This window comes from Phalacrocorax carbo, chromosome 7, assembly GCF_963921805.1.
Source record: "Phalacrocorax carbo chromosome 7, bPhaCar2.1, whole genome shotgun sequence".
Classification (NCBI taxonomy): domain Eukaryota; kingdom Metazoa; phylum Chordata; class Aves; order Suliformes; family Phalacrocoracidae; genus Phalacrocorax; species Phalacrocorax carbo.
Window position 1 is genome coordinate 12,093,332 of NC_087519.1, and position 14,453 is coordinate 12,107,784.

At 42.9% G+C, this 14,453-nt stretch overlaps 2 protein-coding genes and 1 long non-coding RNA gene across 3 annotated transcripts in view; 1 reads left to right on the top strand and 2 right to left on the bottom strand.

Moving 5' to 3' along the window:
* Nucleotides 1–6,290, bottom strand: part of SQOR (sulfide quinone oxidoreductase) — a 28,034-nt gene extending 21,744 nt beyond the window's left edge. The window contains exon 1 of the mRNA XM_064456337.1: nucleotides 6,207–6,290. The gene's annotated coding sequence lies outside the window, so the exon portion shown is untranslated. The remainder of the gene's footprint in view (nucleotides 1–6,206) is intronic.
* On the bottom strand, nucleotides 3,248–9,301 carry BLOC1S6 (biogenesis of lysosomal organelles complex 1 subunit 6). Its single transcript, XM_064456343.1, has 5 exons — nucleotides 9,087–9,301; nucleotides 8,058–8,202; nucleotides 6,891–6,978; nucleotides 6,207–6,293; nucleotides 3,248–5,443 (listed from the first exon to the last, which is right to left on the bottom strand). Exons 1-5 carry the CDS (start codon nucleotides 9,145–9,147, stop codon nucleotides 5,324–5,326), a joined length of 501 nt encoding a protein of 166 aa, XP_064312413.1. The 5' UTR covers nucleotides 9,148–9,301; the 3' UTR covers nucleotides 3,248–5,323.
* A 15-nt stretch (nucleotides 9,302–9,316) lies between these two features.
* LOC135314283 (uncharacterized) lies at nucleotides 9,317–10,921 on the top strand. The gene is made up of 2 exons (XR_010373744.1): nucleotides 9,317–9,985; nucleotides 10,418–10,921. It is a non-coding gene; the product is annotated as an uncharacterized LOC135314283 (long non-coding RNA).
* Nucleotides 10,922–14,453: the final 3,532 nt, after the last annotated feature.

Consider the following 14,453-nt stretch of genomic DNA (forward strand, 5'->3'; position numbering starts at 1 on the left):
GTGTCTGCCTAGGTTTAGACTGCGGGTTCTCCAGGACAGGGATTATTCTTCTGTGGAAAGTGCCTACCTGACAGTGAGCACAAGCTCAAATGAAGCCTAGTAACACTGGGGGATGGAGAAGAAAAGCATTAATTTCCTCACATCATCTTTGATATTTTTTCTTGGAGGTATTATTCTTCTGGCATTCCCCTAAATCATAGCACCTGTAAGGCTAGCAAAAAAGAGGCAGTAGTAAAAGAAAAAAAAAAGTAGAAGCAGAAGAAAAACAGAGTAAGAAATAGTCTCATACATAGTTTACCAACACAGCTTCTTTTTAAATAAGACAATTTTAATGACTGGAAAACTGGCAACTTCAGTTGAGCACTGGAGGGCTGAAACATTGGCTTCAGGTAGTGGGGTGGCAAAAAGTTCCTATTAATTGTTCTGTTAGTACTCTGGTAGCCTGTATTTACATGGGAGGATATTACTCTTTACATGAATCCCAGGTAACAGAAGAAAAGTCTTGCTCATCAAGGCAATAAATTAAATTGCTCATGTACAGGTATAGTGTTCTGCTGACCAGAACACATACAGATGGTCTTGCTTTTGCAGCAGTACTAGGATGTATTTTCATTGCGACAGATGAAACAAAATAGATCAGCCTTCTCTTTTGTCTTGCATCTCAGTGTGCATTAATTACTTCTGTAAATTACTGCTTTTGAGACCATTGCTTTAAATTATTGGCTTCATTTAAGTTGCAACTTTTCCATTTGCCAGGCAGGGTGTTTCATTTTCTTTCATCATTTTCATTCATCATGGAGATAAATGGATAGATAGGAGCAAAACCAATTAGCAAGTACTGAGTTACCAGGTATGGCCAACATCTGCACTTTAAACCTGCACAACACTTCATAAACAACACTTACATTATAGACTTGAGTTAGTCATAACCTCCCAGATGCGTGGCTGCCTACAGTCATGGCCTCCAGGAAAAAAGTTCAAATTCTCCATGCCAGCACGGCTGTGACACTGTCAGGTACCACTAACAGAGCTGTTCTTCCCATCAGTTTTAGTATGATCATCTGCATAGAGAATTGTCATGGTTTTGGCTGGGATAGAGTTAACTTTCTTCACTGTAGCTGATGTAGTGCTGTGTTTTGGATTTAGGATGAGAAGCTGATAACACACCAATGTTTTAGTTGTTGCTGGGTAGTGCTTACACTAGGCAAGGACTTTCCAGCTTCCCATGCTCTGCCAGGTGCACAAGAAGCCAGGAGTAGAGGGGGCACAGCCAGGACAGCTGATGCCAACTGGCCCAAGGGATATTTCATATCATATGACATCATGCCCAGTATATTAACTGGGGAGAGTCGGCCAGGGGAAGCAGTGATCGTGGCTGAGGGACTGGCAGAATGGGTTAGTAGGTGGTGAGAGGTTGCATCACTTGGTGTTTGCTTGGTTTGCCCTCCCTGGGTTTCACCTCTCTCTCTCGTTATTTTCATTTTCATTATATTATTATTGTTATTATTACTATTACTGTTTTAATTATTAAACTGTTCGTATCTCAACCCATGAGTTTTCTTACTTTTGCCCTTCCAACTCTCTCCCCGTCCCACTGGGGTGGGGCAGTGAGCAGGCGGCTGTGTGGTGCTCATCTGCTTACTGGGGCTAAACCACGACAGGAATATTTGAGAAAACTAAACTTGTCACATGTTAAGAGCTCCTGGCTGCGCTGGTATCGAAAAGGGCTGGTTTGGAGACATACAGTGGGGGGAGGGGGGATGTGACTGTCCCGTTTTGGTGCCCATTTTTCTGCAAATCACTTTGCCAAGGACCAAGAAAAGTAAAGTACAAGCGTACTTCAAATTACTGGAAAGCAGTGATATTTGTGCCAAATCCAACTGTTTACTTCAAGTTAAGCTTACACTTTGATTTAAAAATAAATGAATAAAAAACCAAACCAAATCATCTTTGCTACCTTCACATTCTCCCTAAGAAACTTAGTGCATACCATCTATTTTGCCTAGCATGCATAGCCATATTAATAGTTATGCTGCCGTAATTTGTATTCTTATAGATTTACATCACTAAGCCCAAGTCCTGCAAAATTTTTAGTTACATTCACACAACTAATGCAACAAAGAAACAATGAGATTTAATGTCGTTTAAAAAAAAAATTTGATCTCTGCAAGGTGAGGTGTTGAAGCGTGAAGCTCAGAGTTAAAATGAACAGCCAGCAGTGTCGCAAAGCAAGCAGCAGGTGGCAGGAAGTGCCTGCTGACCCATAATTTGGAATCAATCAGCCAGAGAACTCTCTCAGATGCCAGAATCCCAGCAGAACAGCTACAGAAACAACATTTACATTATTGATGCTATTATCACTTAGGTCACATTACACAGAAAAAAAGCCAGATAAAATATTCTGCAGCCATTTTCCAAGAAGAAACAAATATTTGTCTTATGAACATGGCAAAGCTACCGCTATCTATGAAAAAGCCAGATTTCACTGAATTAATAACTGGCTTACGTAAAGCTGTACAGCTGTAGGTGGGGGGACCCAAATTAAGACTAACAATAGGAAAGATAAAAGCATGGGAAACCAAGATTCCCCAGTTAGCAACAGTAATTCCTGAATTTGTAGAATCTTACAAAATAAAAATTCAAGAGTTACTGCACAGTGAAGTGCCTTATTTCTGCTGCTGTGACTTGATAGTTTAAAAACAAGTAAGTACATGGAGTATGCAACAAATAGTAAAAAAAAAAAAAAGACACTTAAAGCTGTCATTTTATCTATTTCTAAAAAAAGATGCAGCTAGCTGTGTCTCCTTACATGGATGGAAGTAAGAAAATGTCTAACACTACCACGTTTGTCTAGTTGATAATTTTTTATAAAATCAAGCAAGATTAGATGTATACAGTAACAGAATTACTCACTCTAGCTGTGCACATGAATGCAAGCACACAGGTTAGATGCCAGTACCGTTACATTAATCCAATGTGGCATTTGGTTTTTATGTGTTAAGACACAAGAGGAGCATTCAGAAGAACAATATCCTCTGGAGATAATGTAGTTTGGACTGAAATAATTTAAAAGCTCATTAATTAAAGTTATGTAAACTGACCAAACTTCCCCCATATATGTTAATTCGTTTCTTCCCCTTTATTACAGAAAGGTCACTTATTAAAATTAGTTCCTTATTCATACAAAAAACAGATTTAACCACAATTTTATGGGAGAAGTTATCAATTACATTTTTATGTAGGTGTATGTGATTCCTCAGGCAAGCACTGCAAGCTTTTATTCATTTGGTCAGAAATTATTTCAAAGAAACACTGAAATATGCAATTGCAAAAGCATCAATTTCTGTGTTAAGAATTCTGAACCTTCAGTAAAGGTAGCCATGATTTTTGAAACAAAACAAAAACATCCCTGCAGTTCTTTGGAAAAAAAAAAACCCCATAGTTCTTCACAGAAGGAGAGCACAACTTGAAACACTAGGCTGGATTCTAGATGAGGGAACACAAATCAAGAAATACCACAGGAATTTAATCCCCATTTGGATACTGAGGCATCTAATTTCATGTTATACTTTAATAACAACTGTTTAAATTCCAGGAATCTAATTTTGAAATTACATTACAAAATAAAGTATTTAAATGATATTTAGTTATGTACATTCTGCTCCAAAAATGGACTGTGGAAATTCTTTACATTTCTCTTAGAAATACATACAAACCACAGCACAAGTCACCAATCCACTGGCAATCAACAGACACAAGTCACTTAATGGAAAAATACGTGAGGGAAGTTTTAATCTATCGCTGCTTCTGTAAAGTAGTCCGAAGGACACTGAAATGCTGTGAAGTAGTTTGTTCTCCTGGCCTCAAAATGTTCCCCCAGTTTACCTTGCGTGTCGGATGATTACTCATTAGAGTATGTCAATATTAAGAACAGGAATTTAGGAGTTCAGTAGATTATAGTACAGGAGTTAGTCCAGGCAGGTGTTCCCTGTGTAAATCATCCAAAACAGAAGAAAAAGTAAAACTGGCCGTGTCCCTCTGGTACCCTACCATACATACAGAAAACTTTACACAGCTTACCCTTTGTCTTATTTCGAAACATGCCACCCATGTTACTACTAAAAAAATAACACAGATATAAAATAACTAGCTCGTTAGACTGTAGGAACAGCGAATTTAAAGCTCTTTTACCAGTCTAGACGACATGCACCAAGTGCTGCAAGAAAGCAATTACATTCAGAGAAATGGATATCAACCTCCATTCCACAGTTATCATCAGCATACGCTAATCATCATCATGAATTTGGGTGAGGACTGTGGAACAAAAATTCTCTTACATAGTCCCAAAGTGCAAATTAATATTTTGTTATGGAAAAAAATTAAATGCAGTAGTTTATCTTACAGGTAACTGAACTTCACATGAAGTGGAAATTGTTTCATTTTAGTTGTGTTTTATTTTATCACACAAGATAGAGATTGGAGAAACTACAATCTCTAACCCCACACAAATCTGCTCAGACCACACAGTCTTCCTGCTGAACCATTACCGAACTAACAGTTCCCTGGTTTGACTCAAATGTTTGTGGAAGTACAAATTCAACAACCTTTGCATTGTGCACACATCAATTTTGAGAATCTTTAGTGTTCTGCTTCCTCCCCACCACCAACCAATTCAGCTGGGTAATTATTCAGAAGTTACTTTAAACCTGTTCTTAAGTTACTTCATGACAAAAAACCAAGACTGCTGCAATAAAGTGAGCTTTCCAGCAAATACTTTGGAAGTTTCTTCAGTTCATTAGAGATGGACCAAACTAAGGCTGCACTAAAAGTCAGTATTTATGAACCAGGGCATTGAAAAGAGATCCCAACTGCCTGCGTCAAAGCAGTTTCAGTGAAACAGGTGACCGCTGAAGTCAGGGGATGAGAACTGAACTTTAACTAGCATTCTGTATTTTGCCTAAAAAACATGCGTCCCAGTCACCAACTCTCTCTCAAAATTCTAAACACCGGAAGAACTGACAAAAAAAATGGATAGGTATTTAAGACTGTGATGCCTAAGTTCTCCTATATACATATATAATATATATAAAAAAATTAACTTATAATAATCTCAAACTGCATAGCATTACAAAAGAAGGCAACTTGAGTGGCTAAAATAAAAAAATTCCAGTGTTACCAACCCTATTATTACCATTCTGGAATTTATAATATCATAGGGTAGACTGTTGCTACTAACAGCTACAGCCCAGTTTAAACAAAGTCTGCCTTAGTCCCAGAGAATGCAGAAATGATTAATTTGGACAAGCTATTGCATGCTCTGCTTTCATGTCCTCCTAGCAGGTTTTGCTGTTAACTGCTTCTCTCTTTCAAGTTCCTTCTCACGTTGCTGTTCTCGTTCTAGTTCTTCCTTCTGTCTCTTCTGTTGCAGCTTAAGTGCTCTTTTCTAAACAGAAAAGACAAGAAAATAGTTCTAAGTTTTATATATGTATTTAAGTTGGAGCTACAAACAAAATCCCTCCCATTCTCTTAACATAATCTTCTCTGATCCACCCCCGCTTATGACTGAGTATTGCATAAACTGCTAATTTTTTCTTCCTTCCTCCCACTTCAATCTGACCTTTCAGAACAGTAAGTCTGTGACCTACACAGGGAAAATACAAACTGGATTCCCTTCAGCCTCACTAAAAGTCACCCTTCGTGTACACCAGACAAGGCGCATACTGTGCAATTTATTGCCTCCAAGACAAAATCCTTTTGCTGAACATACTGAAGAACTAATCTTGCCAGAACGTAACCAGAGACTGCCTGTATAGCATGAAGTCAGTAAACTTATGCCACTGTTAACAGTATGTTAAATAGAAGGAGAAATTTATTACAGTCTGGTTTTCATTAAAAAGGCACAGAAACTGAAACAACAAAGAGGATTACTTGGAATACAGTAGATTAAGCGACAGAATAAAGCATGGTTCTCATATCACCTAAACACGACGACAGCACTGAGATTTACTAGTGGTGCAGATGCACAAGTTGCCCGAGCACAGATAATGAAAGTTTGGCGCTACTGAAAATATCCATCCGTTTAAGAAAAAGGACTGAAGACTCTATTCTAATCAGAACTTTCAGCATGCATCCAAAATAAAAGTTAGGTATTTCATTACATATTATTGACTTCTATGTTGGAAAGTAAAAATATTTATCCCACTCACTTTTAACTTTGATGTCTTCTCATGGAGCATCATCATTTCATTTCTGATATTCACTAACTTATTGTGATAGTGTTTAGCTTCTGAAAACTTAAAAAAACATAACAGTTAAAGCAGCAACTGTCAAGTTGGACTAGTTGTTTTATAAAGCCACACAGCAAAACTGCAATCAAAACCACAGTGCTTATCAGAACAGTTTGAAAATGGATTAAACATGTTCAAGTTTATAGATAAGTTTACATACTACAGGTATTCATACAGAATATATAGAATAATTCATTCATTAAACAGAATAAAAATATTAGCATTTTATGCACAATACATCAGTGTTTCATGCACCCTTCCTGCTGGTCTGGGGGAGCGCACAGAGCTCATGTTGGAGCCGCAGTCCTACCGATAAGTGGCATACATTTGCTTTGGATACTGGTTTTGAACAGCTAGACTTACTACTTTTAAACAGCTAGACTTACTACAACTGGCTGACTGAGCCTGCTCTTTCTGCCCTTCCTATTTAAGGGAGGTATGCTGGTTCTGCACCCTCTCCAGCAACTTTGTCCTGAATATCTGAACTGGTTGGTTCTTTTTCTGTAGGTCACCAAGAACAAGGAAAATATGCAAGTTGCTACTAATGCTTCAGCAAGAAAATCTACACTAGTAGAGATTTAAGAGAGTATTAACAGTACTTACCAAAGCATTGATATCAAGAATGGAGTTACACTCTTTGAATTTTGAAATTTCTTGTTCTAATGTTTCTAGTAATACCACTTGGTTCTGTCTGAAACAAAAAAAATATGCATAAAACTAAAGCAGGGCATATGCTTTTCAAGCATCTCTTTAAATAAATACTACTTTTGATCACAACAGTATAAAAACATGCTTCCCAATACCTGATTTCTCTCATGCATTGCTAGGTGTTTTCAATAAAGACACAAGTAAATGGTTTTAAAATAATCCCAGCTGAGTACACACAAACTCAGTTGGCACCATCCAGCATGATAAGATATCCAGGACGAATATCTGAAACCCCTGAACAGGCACTCAGCAGGCTGCAGTGAGTAAACACCCCATGGTGAATGAAGGGAAAACAATTAGCTCTTGACTTTCCACTCGCTTGCCTCTGCGTCATGCTGAAGGACTAAGTTATTTTTGTATGGAACTTGCGTGCATCCTTGGTGCTTATTAAGGATCTTCCATCCCACACAAATCAGCTGAAGTCCTTCCAGACACAGGCTGTCCTTGGCAGCAGCGTAACAACATCACACATCACGAAGCCCAAACCAATGTGCCCTGCAAAACCCGAGGTGGCTCTGGGTAAAACCCTTTCCAGTATTTTTGTGTGCATGGCAGACCCAGTCTGCACCTGAATATAAACTGGCCTCAGTTACCAGTGAGATGCCAATGTACAAACAATTCTTACCTGCTTAGCTCCTTGATTATATTTTCCCAGTGTATCTTTTGCAACTCAGTTTGGAGACTGGACAACAAACAATATACCACACTACAAGCTGCCCTGAGTATGAACTGCATCTCTACAAACCAAATAAATCTAGCTTTTGGCAGACTTACCACTACAAAGGTGAACAAGTATTTAAGAAATCTGCATGCTTCCTATACCTGGGTTAGGGTATTTTAGCTTCCTAGCATTATCCGTTCTTCAGCCAAAGTTCTGAGAGCTTCGCTACAGCTTACACTCCCCCAGTACTCCCGCAAATCAATTAACTATTCAGGATGCTATAGTCAGAACACAGAAATGCTACAATAAACTATATTCCAGCTCAGGGCAGCTAGAACATTACACTGGAAAATGTGGCAAAGTATGCACATATAAGAAGTTGGTTTTAAAAATTTGCTTACGTAAGTTCCTGTAGTGCTGATTTTGATCGCTGAAGATCAGGCAGATAATGAGAAAGCAATCCTTTGGTTAGCTGCTCCACAGCTTTCTCATCTATTAAAGGAAGATCTTCTACTACTCCTTCATCTGGAGATGCATCACTAGGACCTACACCAAAGAACAGCAAGGCTGAATGCAACAGGTCAGCACACGCTTCAAGTTTCACCCTGAGCAACTACATTTACCTGTTTAAAAATTGAAAGTATTTCAACACTGATGTTGTAATTCTTTGCACTTTAACAACTAAACCGTGCTTCCTTTTTTCCTCCCCTCCCTTTATTTTCTCCCTTCTTCCCAGCCCTATATCATGAGCTTCCTGGCAAACAGTTTTATCTGAACACCAGCAGAAGAGAAAGAGAGAAATAGAGCATTCTAAAAAAAAAACCAAAAACCAAAATAAAGTAAGGTATAAAAATAAAAAAGAAAGATCAATACTCCAGTCTACTGAGGGAAAAAGGGGCATTATCAGTCGTTGTGGCCCAGTCAAGAACACCCAAACATTAACACCCGCCCACCTTTTGCTTTCAGAGTTAAGAGAATATACCTAGGTGTACCAAATACAGGTCTCAGCCTTTCATTCAAAGAATTCTAATACCTCATTAAAACACCACGCGCTCGACTCCAGAAGTTTGCGGGAGTTAGTTAAGTGTGACTTTCGTCCGGGCAAGCTACGGTGACTTACTGCCTGCAAAGCTCTTGGAAGATAAAACACTTCCATACACAGGCCACACCGCAGGGAGGACACGGCGGCAGCCGCCCGCCTTTCGCTTCGGAGGGAGCCCAGCCGCCCGCCCCGCGACGGCCCTCCCGGGGCGGGCGCGGGCCCGAAGCCCCGTCTGAGGGCGGCCGGGACGCGGAGCGCTCCCCGCGGCCCTCAGCCCTGGCCGGCCCCGGCCGCCTTCGGGCGCGGCCCCGGCCGGGCTGCCCCGGCCCCTCCTCGGGCCTCCCCGCTCCCGCCCGCTGCCCGGCCCTGCCCGGCCACCCTCACCTACCCAGCGGGCGCCTGGGGCTGGCTCTCGCCGCCGCCTCTTCAGGCCGCTCCGCCAGGCTCATCGCTGCAGCCCCGCGACGCCCGTCTGGCGGGGCGAGAGGCCGTCGGGGCCGGGGCTACGGGGGGGAGGGCGGGGGCGCGGCTGCCCTCACCGGGCCAGGCGGGGTGGCGACATCAGCCACGCGCACCGGCGCCCCACCATAGAGTCTCCTCAGAGCGCACCTGGCTAGAGCGGCCGCCGCTCCGGATGCGGAAATAACGTATAACTGACGTTCGGAGCGCCGGCCGCTCGGCGGGGCGGTGTCGTCGTGGTGGTCCGGTTCCGCGCAGCTCAGCTTCCTTCCCCGCGGCGGGCTCAGGGCGGTCCTGAGCCGCCCCGGGGCAGCGCAAAGGGCGATGAGGGGCCGGGGCCGCGGCCCCGAGACACGGGCAGACGCTTATGTTCATGCGTGCATGCAGGTGACACCGAGCTGGCCGGGAGTGCGGTCTGCTCGAGGGCAGGGAGGCTCTGCAGAGGGATCTGGACAGGCTGGGTCCATGGGCCGAGGTCAGCTATATGGGGCTTAACATGGACAAGTGCTGGGGCCTGCACTTGGGTCACAACAACCGCAGGCAACGCTACAGACTTAGGGAAGAGCGGCTGGAGAACTGCCTGGCAGAGAAGGCTCGGGGGTGCTGGTTGACAGCCAGCTGGACATGAGTCAGCAGTGTGCCCAGGGGGCCAAGAAGGCCAACAGCATCCTGGCTTGTATCAGGAATAGTGTGGCGAGCAGGGCAGTGATTGTGCCCCTGTACTCGATGCTGGTGAGGCTCCACCTTGAATACTGGCTTCAGTTTTGGGCCCCTCGGTACAAGGACATTGAGGTGTTGGAGCGTGTCCTGAGAATGGCAACGAAGCTGGTGAGGGGTCTGCAGAGCAGGTCTTATGAGGAGAGGTTGGGGGAACTGGGGTTGTTTAGCCTGGAGAAGAGGAGGCTGAGGGGAGACCTTATCGCTCCCTACAATTACCTGAAAGGAGGTTGTAGTGAGGTGGGTGTTGGTCTCTTCTCCCAAGTAACAAGTGATAGGATGAGAGGAAATGGCTTCAAGCTGCACCAGGGGAGGTTTAGGTTGGATATAAGGAAAAATTTCTTTACTGAAGTAGTGGTCAGGCATTGGACCAGGCTGCCCAGAGAGGTGGTGGGGTCACCATCCCTGGAGGTGTTCAAAAAACACATAGACATGGCACTTCAGGGCATGGTTTAGGAGGCATGGTGGTGTTGGTTGGCGGTTGGACTTGATGATTCTAGAGGTCTTTCCCAACCTTGATGATTCTATGATTCTGTGTTTCAGAGGGAGATGGACTGGGGATGAAGGGGGCGCCAGGGGTGCAGGAGGTAGCAGGTGGCCTGGGACAGCGGGCAGTGCGATGGTGGGTCTCTGCAGGGCTGGCTGCTGTGGCACAGTGCTGGGGCTGTGTGTCACAGGGAAGGGAAGGCATGGAAGGAGGGGGTGCCCCTGGTTTTCAGCACTCTTGTCAGGATGGGCGCCCTCGCCACCTTGGTGCATCGGCTGGGCAAAGACAGAGGTAAAAGCAGCGAGGAGTAATCTGCCAGCAGTGGCTGATGTGTTCACCTTCCTGGGGAATAATGGCTTCCAGGCAGAGGTGTGAACTGCACAGTTCAGTGAGCTCTGCTTCCGAGGAAAAAAAAACAACTAAAATCACAGCAGGGTGGTCTTTCTCGGGGTCGTACTTTCTCCTGCTTTAATGAATTTGTATTTTATTCTCCAGAAATTATGCAGATTATTCACTACTTTCAGCTTTTGTTCCTTAGGAAATAAAATTCTGAGAGCCAGTTTTTGTGTGTGTATCCATCTCTGTATTGTAGGATTAATATTTTTGTTTACTCCTTTAACTGTAAAGGTCTTTTCAGGAAAGGCAGACACAACTGTAGAAAGAAACTGATGAAGGAACCAGTGAAAAAGTGTTTGAATGCAGTACTTCCACAAAACCCCCAAACTTCAAGATTAAATTAAACTCAGATAGTCCCGCCAATGCTTTTCAGAAACACACTGAGGCAAAAATTGGACTTTTGAGATGATGTGTATATTTTCTAATTGACTATTGATCACAGTTATGTCACTATTCTGTTATCACACTGAAAACCTAATTGGTTTTCTTTCTTTTTCTGCTTTTGCTTTAAAAAATAAGCATCAAAGGCCTGGCCTGAAGCCAGTTGGAACAACAGGAACTTGACCATTGACTTAAACAGACTTGAGTCAAATTCTCTGTTACAACTGGTTAGTGATTTTACTTAAAGTTTCTTTTGGTGGGAAAAAAAAGAAACTTTTTTTGCAAGTTTGACTGGGAAAGTCTTACCAGCTTCCAGATGGAATTTCTAGTAAGAACAAGTGAGATAATCAGTCTGAAATCATCTCACTTGAGGTGTGGGAGTTTCAGATTTGTGCTTCTGCTTTGCCTGTTCCAGGCCCTCCCACGTCTTGCAGAAATAGACTAAGAATTGGAATATAAAATTGGTACCTGTTTTTCTAGACAAGTTAAAATGTAACTATTTATCAACCCAAGTGCTCCAAATAAGACACTGATAGAAAGCCTCTCTTGTTCCTTTTTCTCTACATGTTCCATGTTCTGTTTCAGAGTAACTATTTCCCAAGTGCATTACCAAGTTCATTATGCTGTGAAGGATTAGGTAAGGTTTTATTTTAAGAGCAAAAGATATTTGAAAAGGAAGTTAAGTGAGCCCTCTGATAAGGAACATAAGCATTTAGTTAGACTAAGAAAAAGCACAGTTACCTGCTGGTCTAAATATTTCAAGGAGTAGTGCAAAATCAGTGCTAACATTACAGTTTTTATCTAAAGATAAGATACTACCCAACAGCAAACTCCATAACCTATGGAGCCATACAGTGAATCAGAAAGAAAATCATGCTGAGGACAAGTCTGTAATTAGTTCAACTGGATTTATAGTCCCTATGCAGCAACAGAGCTACCCAAAGGAGAATTATGAAGAACGTAGACTCTTCAGCTGATGGTTTTTCTACCCATCCATGGGCAACGGTGTTCATGAATCTGTGTTTAATATCCTTGTATGTTTCCTTTCTCTCCTGTTCTGCTACAGCCCTCTGTTGTATTCCTGCAATTACTTGCTACTCCTAACCCTACAGCAATTCAATGCTTTATCTCCAGGTGCTTGTCCAAAGTTTGTACACAACTTTCTAGCTTTCTCACTGAGGTCTTCCCCTCCCAGCAATATTGCAAGTTCACACAGGGCAAAGCTGGTAGGTTTCAAACTACTGGGAAAACAAATGCCTAAGCATGTGACACTGTAACAGCAAATCATCACGTTTTGTTTTCATTTTATATTGTGGCAATTGTGGTCAGAAACTTTTAATGCAACATTGTCACCTACATGTTCTGGATTTTATTGCTGTAACTGATTTAAGCAGTTACATATATAGTAACCTCCCACCCTAGATATCTGAGGAAAGAGGGAATAAGTGTGCTTGAACTGTATAGCAAATAGTATGTTTTAAACAATCAGCTTTGAAAGTGCTGTATGACTTCAGGTATGAAAAGGAGATATTTCACATAGGTAACTTCTTAAAGACTCTCTGTCCTTATTAACTAAACAAGACTACAGAGGGAGCACAGCCTTGGCTGTCATAATAAAGAAGTGGAGCGTAACAGGCTATTTATTACAAAAGGTTGTGTTCAGCACATCTTGACAACTTATGAGTTGGTTCTTGACAGAACTTCAGAAAATCCAGTCTTAGTTATTCAGTAAGAACCAAACCAGCAAGCCTTGATGTGCTGGATTAGGGTGTTAAGTCCCCCAGCTCACTACCCCTCCTCAGTGCTAGAAGTTTCTGTCCCTGTAGGAGGGGCAGCAGAATGGAGCATGAGCCTATTCTTCAGTCCTCCCTACGCAAAGCCCAACATTTTCAGACAGAGTTTTACAAGCAGTTGTTTTGGTGGCTCCTACCTGGCTGGTTGTCCATGCCTGTGTGCCTTGGCTTGCTTATGCTGGTGCAAGTGGTGAAACACACTGTGAGTTAAATCACCTGGAGGAGATCAAAGCCATTAAGAATGGTTGAACTGGTACACAGCTGGGAATGTTTCCCAAGGCAGCAAGGCTGGCTTTACAGTTTCCCAGCCTTGACTGCTCTTTTGGACTCCCCCACTTTTTGCTGTCCCCTCAGTTGTCATATGGATGTCTATGCAAGTTGTGAGCATGGAAGCAGTCTCAGTTACATATACAAATATATCCCAACCCCCTCCAAGATGTATTTTTTTATTCTGGCCCATTTCAGGGACCCAGTAATCACCTGGCCCCAAAACAATTGTGCTGATAACCCTGTTGGGGGAATCACTAGGTGGGCAAAAGGGCCGAGGATGGCATCTCTTCAGCTACCTGAGGAAGAATAACTTGAGATTACATGCTCAGGACATGGGCCACATTGTAAAGTGGCAAGGGAACTCAGACAATGCATAATACTGTTTATTTGACATCATTATGGAGAACAACAATAAGCAATTCCCACCCAAGGCCAGTTTACCACACACGGCACCCCTCCTGTGAGGCCTGTTCCAAGAAGGGGCTTGCTCCACGCCCAGCAGCGCCACCCAGATGCATGCCAGAATCTGCTATCAGCCCTTGACCAGAAAGGGAGTGCCCTTCTCCAAAATCCAGCAGTTCCATACAACTCTCTGGTCTTTATGTGGTAACTTCCTTCGACCAGGTCAAAAAACAGGATGTGTACTTTGCCTCAAGCAGGCAATTTTCCAGGCATGTTTATGACTTAGGAACTGACTGATGTAGTAACAAAATTTGGCAATGGGTGCTATCTGGCCCTGAATACATGTAGCCTGGAAATTAGGAGAAAATTAACCTCTCAACAGAATTAATAAAGGCAAAAATCTAATTACTTTTAAGTTGGAGCATGGTTATGAAAGGAATTCTGTGACAGCAGGGCCTCTCAGGTTTGTTTCTCCCTACATCCTTTATGGAATGTTCAGAAAAGTACATGTGACTTCCTAGAGCCTGGCACTGCCCTAAAGGGCGTTATTTGAAATGGTGTAAAGAGCTTTGCCTTTGATGGGCAAGAAAGACCAAAAAGCTACGCAGTGCAAACCTGTGACTTTTTAAGATGCGAAGCCGGAGCACGGAACTGTGCAGCTCAGGCTTCCAGTGTACGTGAAAACAGCTGCTTGCCTACCCACAGGTCATACTGGGATTTGAGGGCTTTTACCGTGGAAGCCCACACCTCGCACGCCATTGACCGACTGCGCAGGACGCACACAGGGACGGCAAGCGCCCGCCGGGCTGCCCAAGGCAACGCGGCTGCCGCAGAGCCGGCCGCTGCTGAG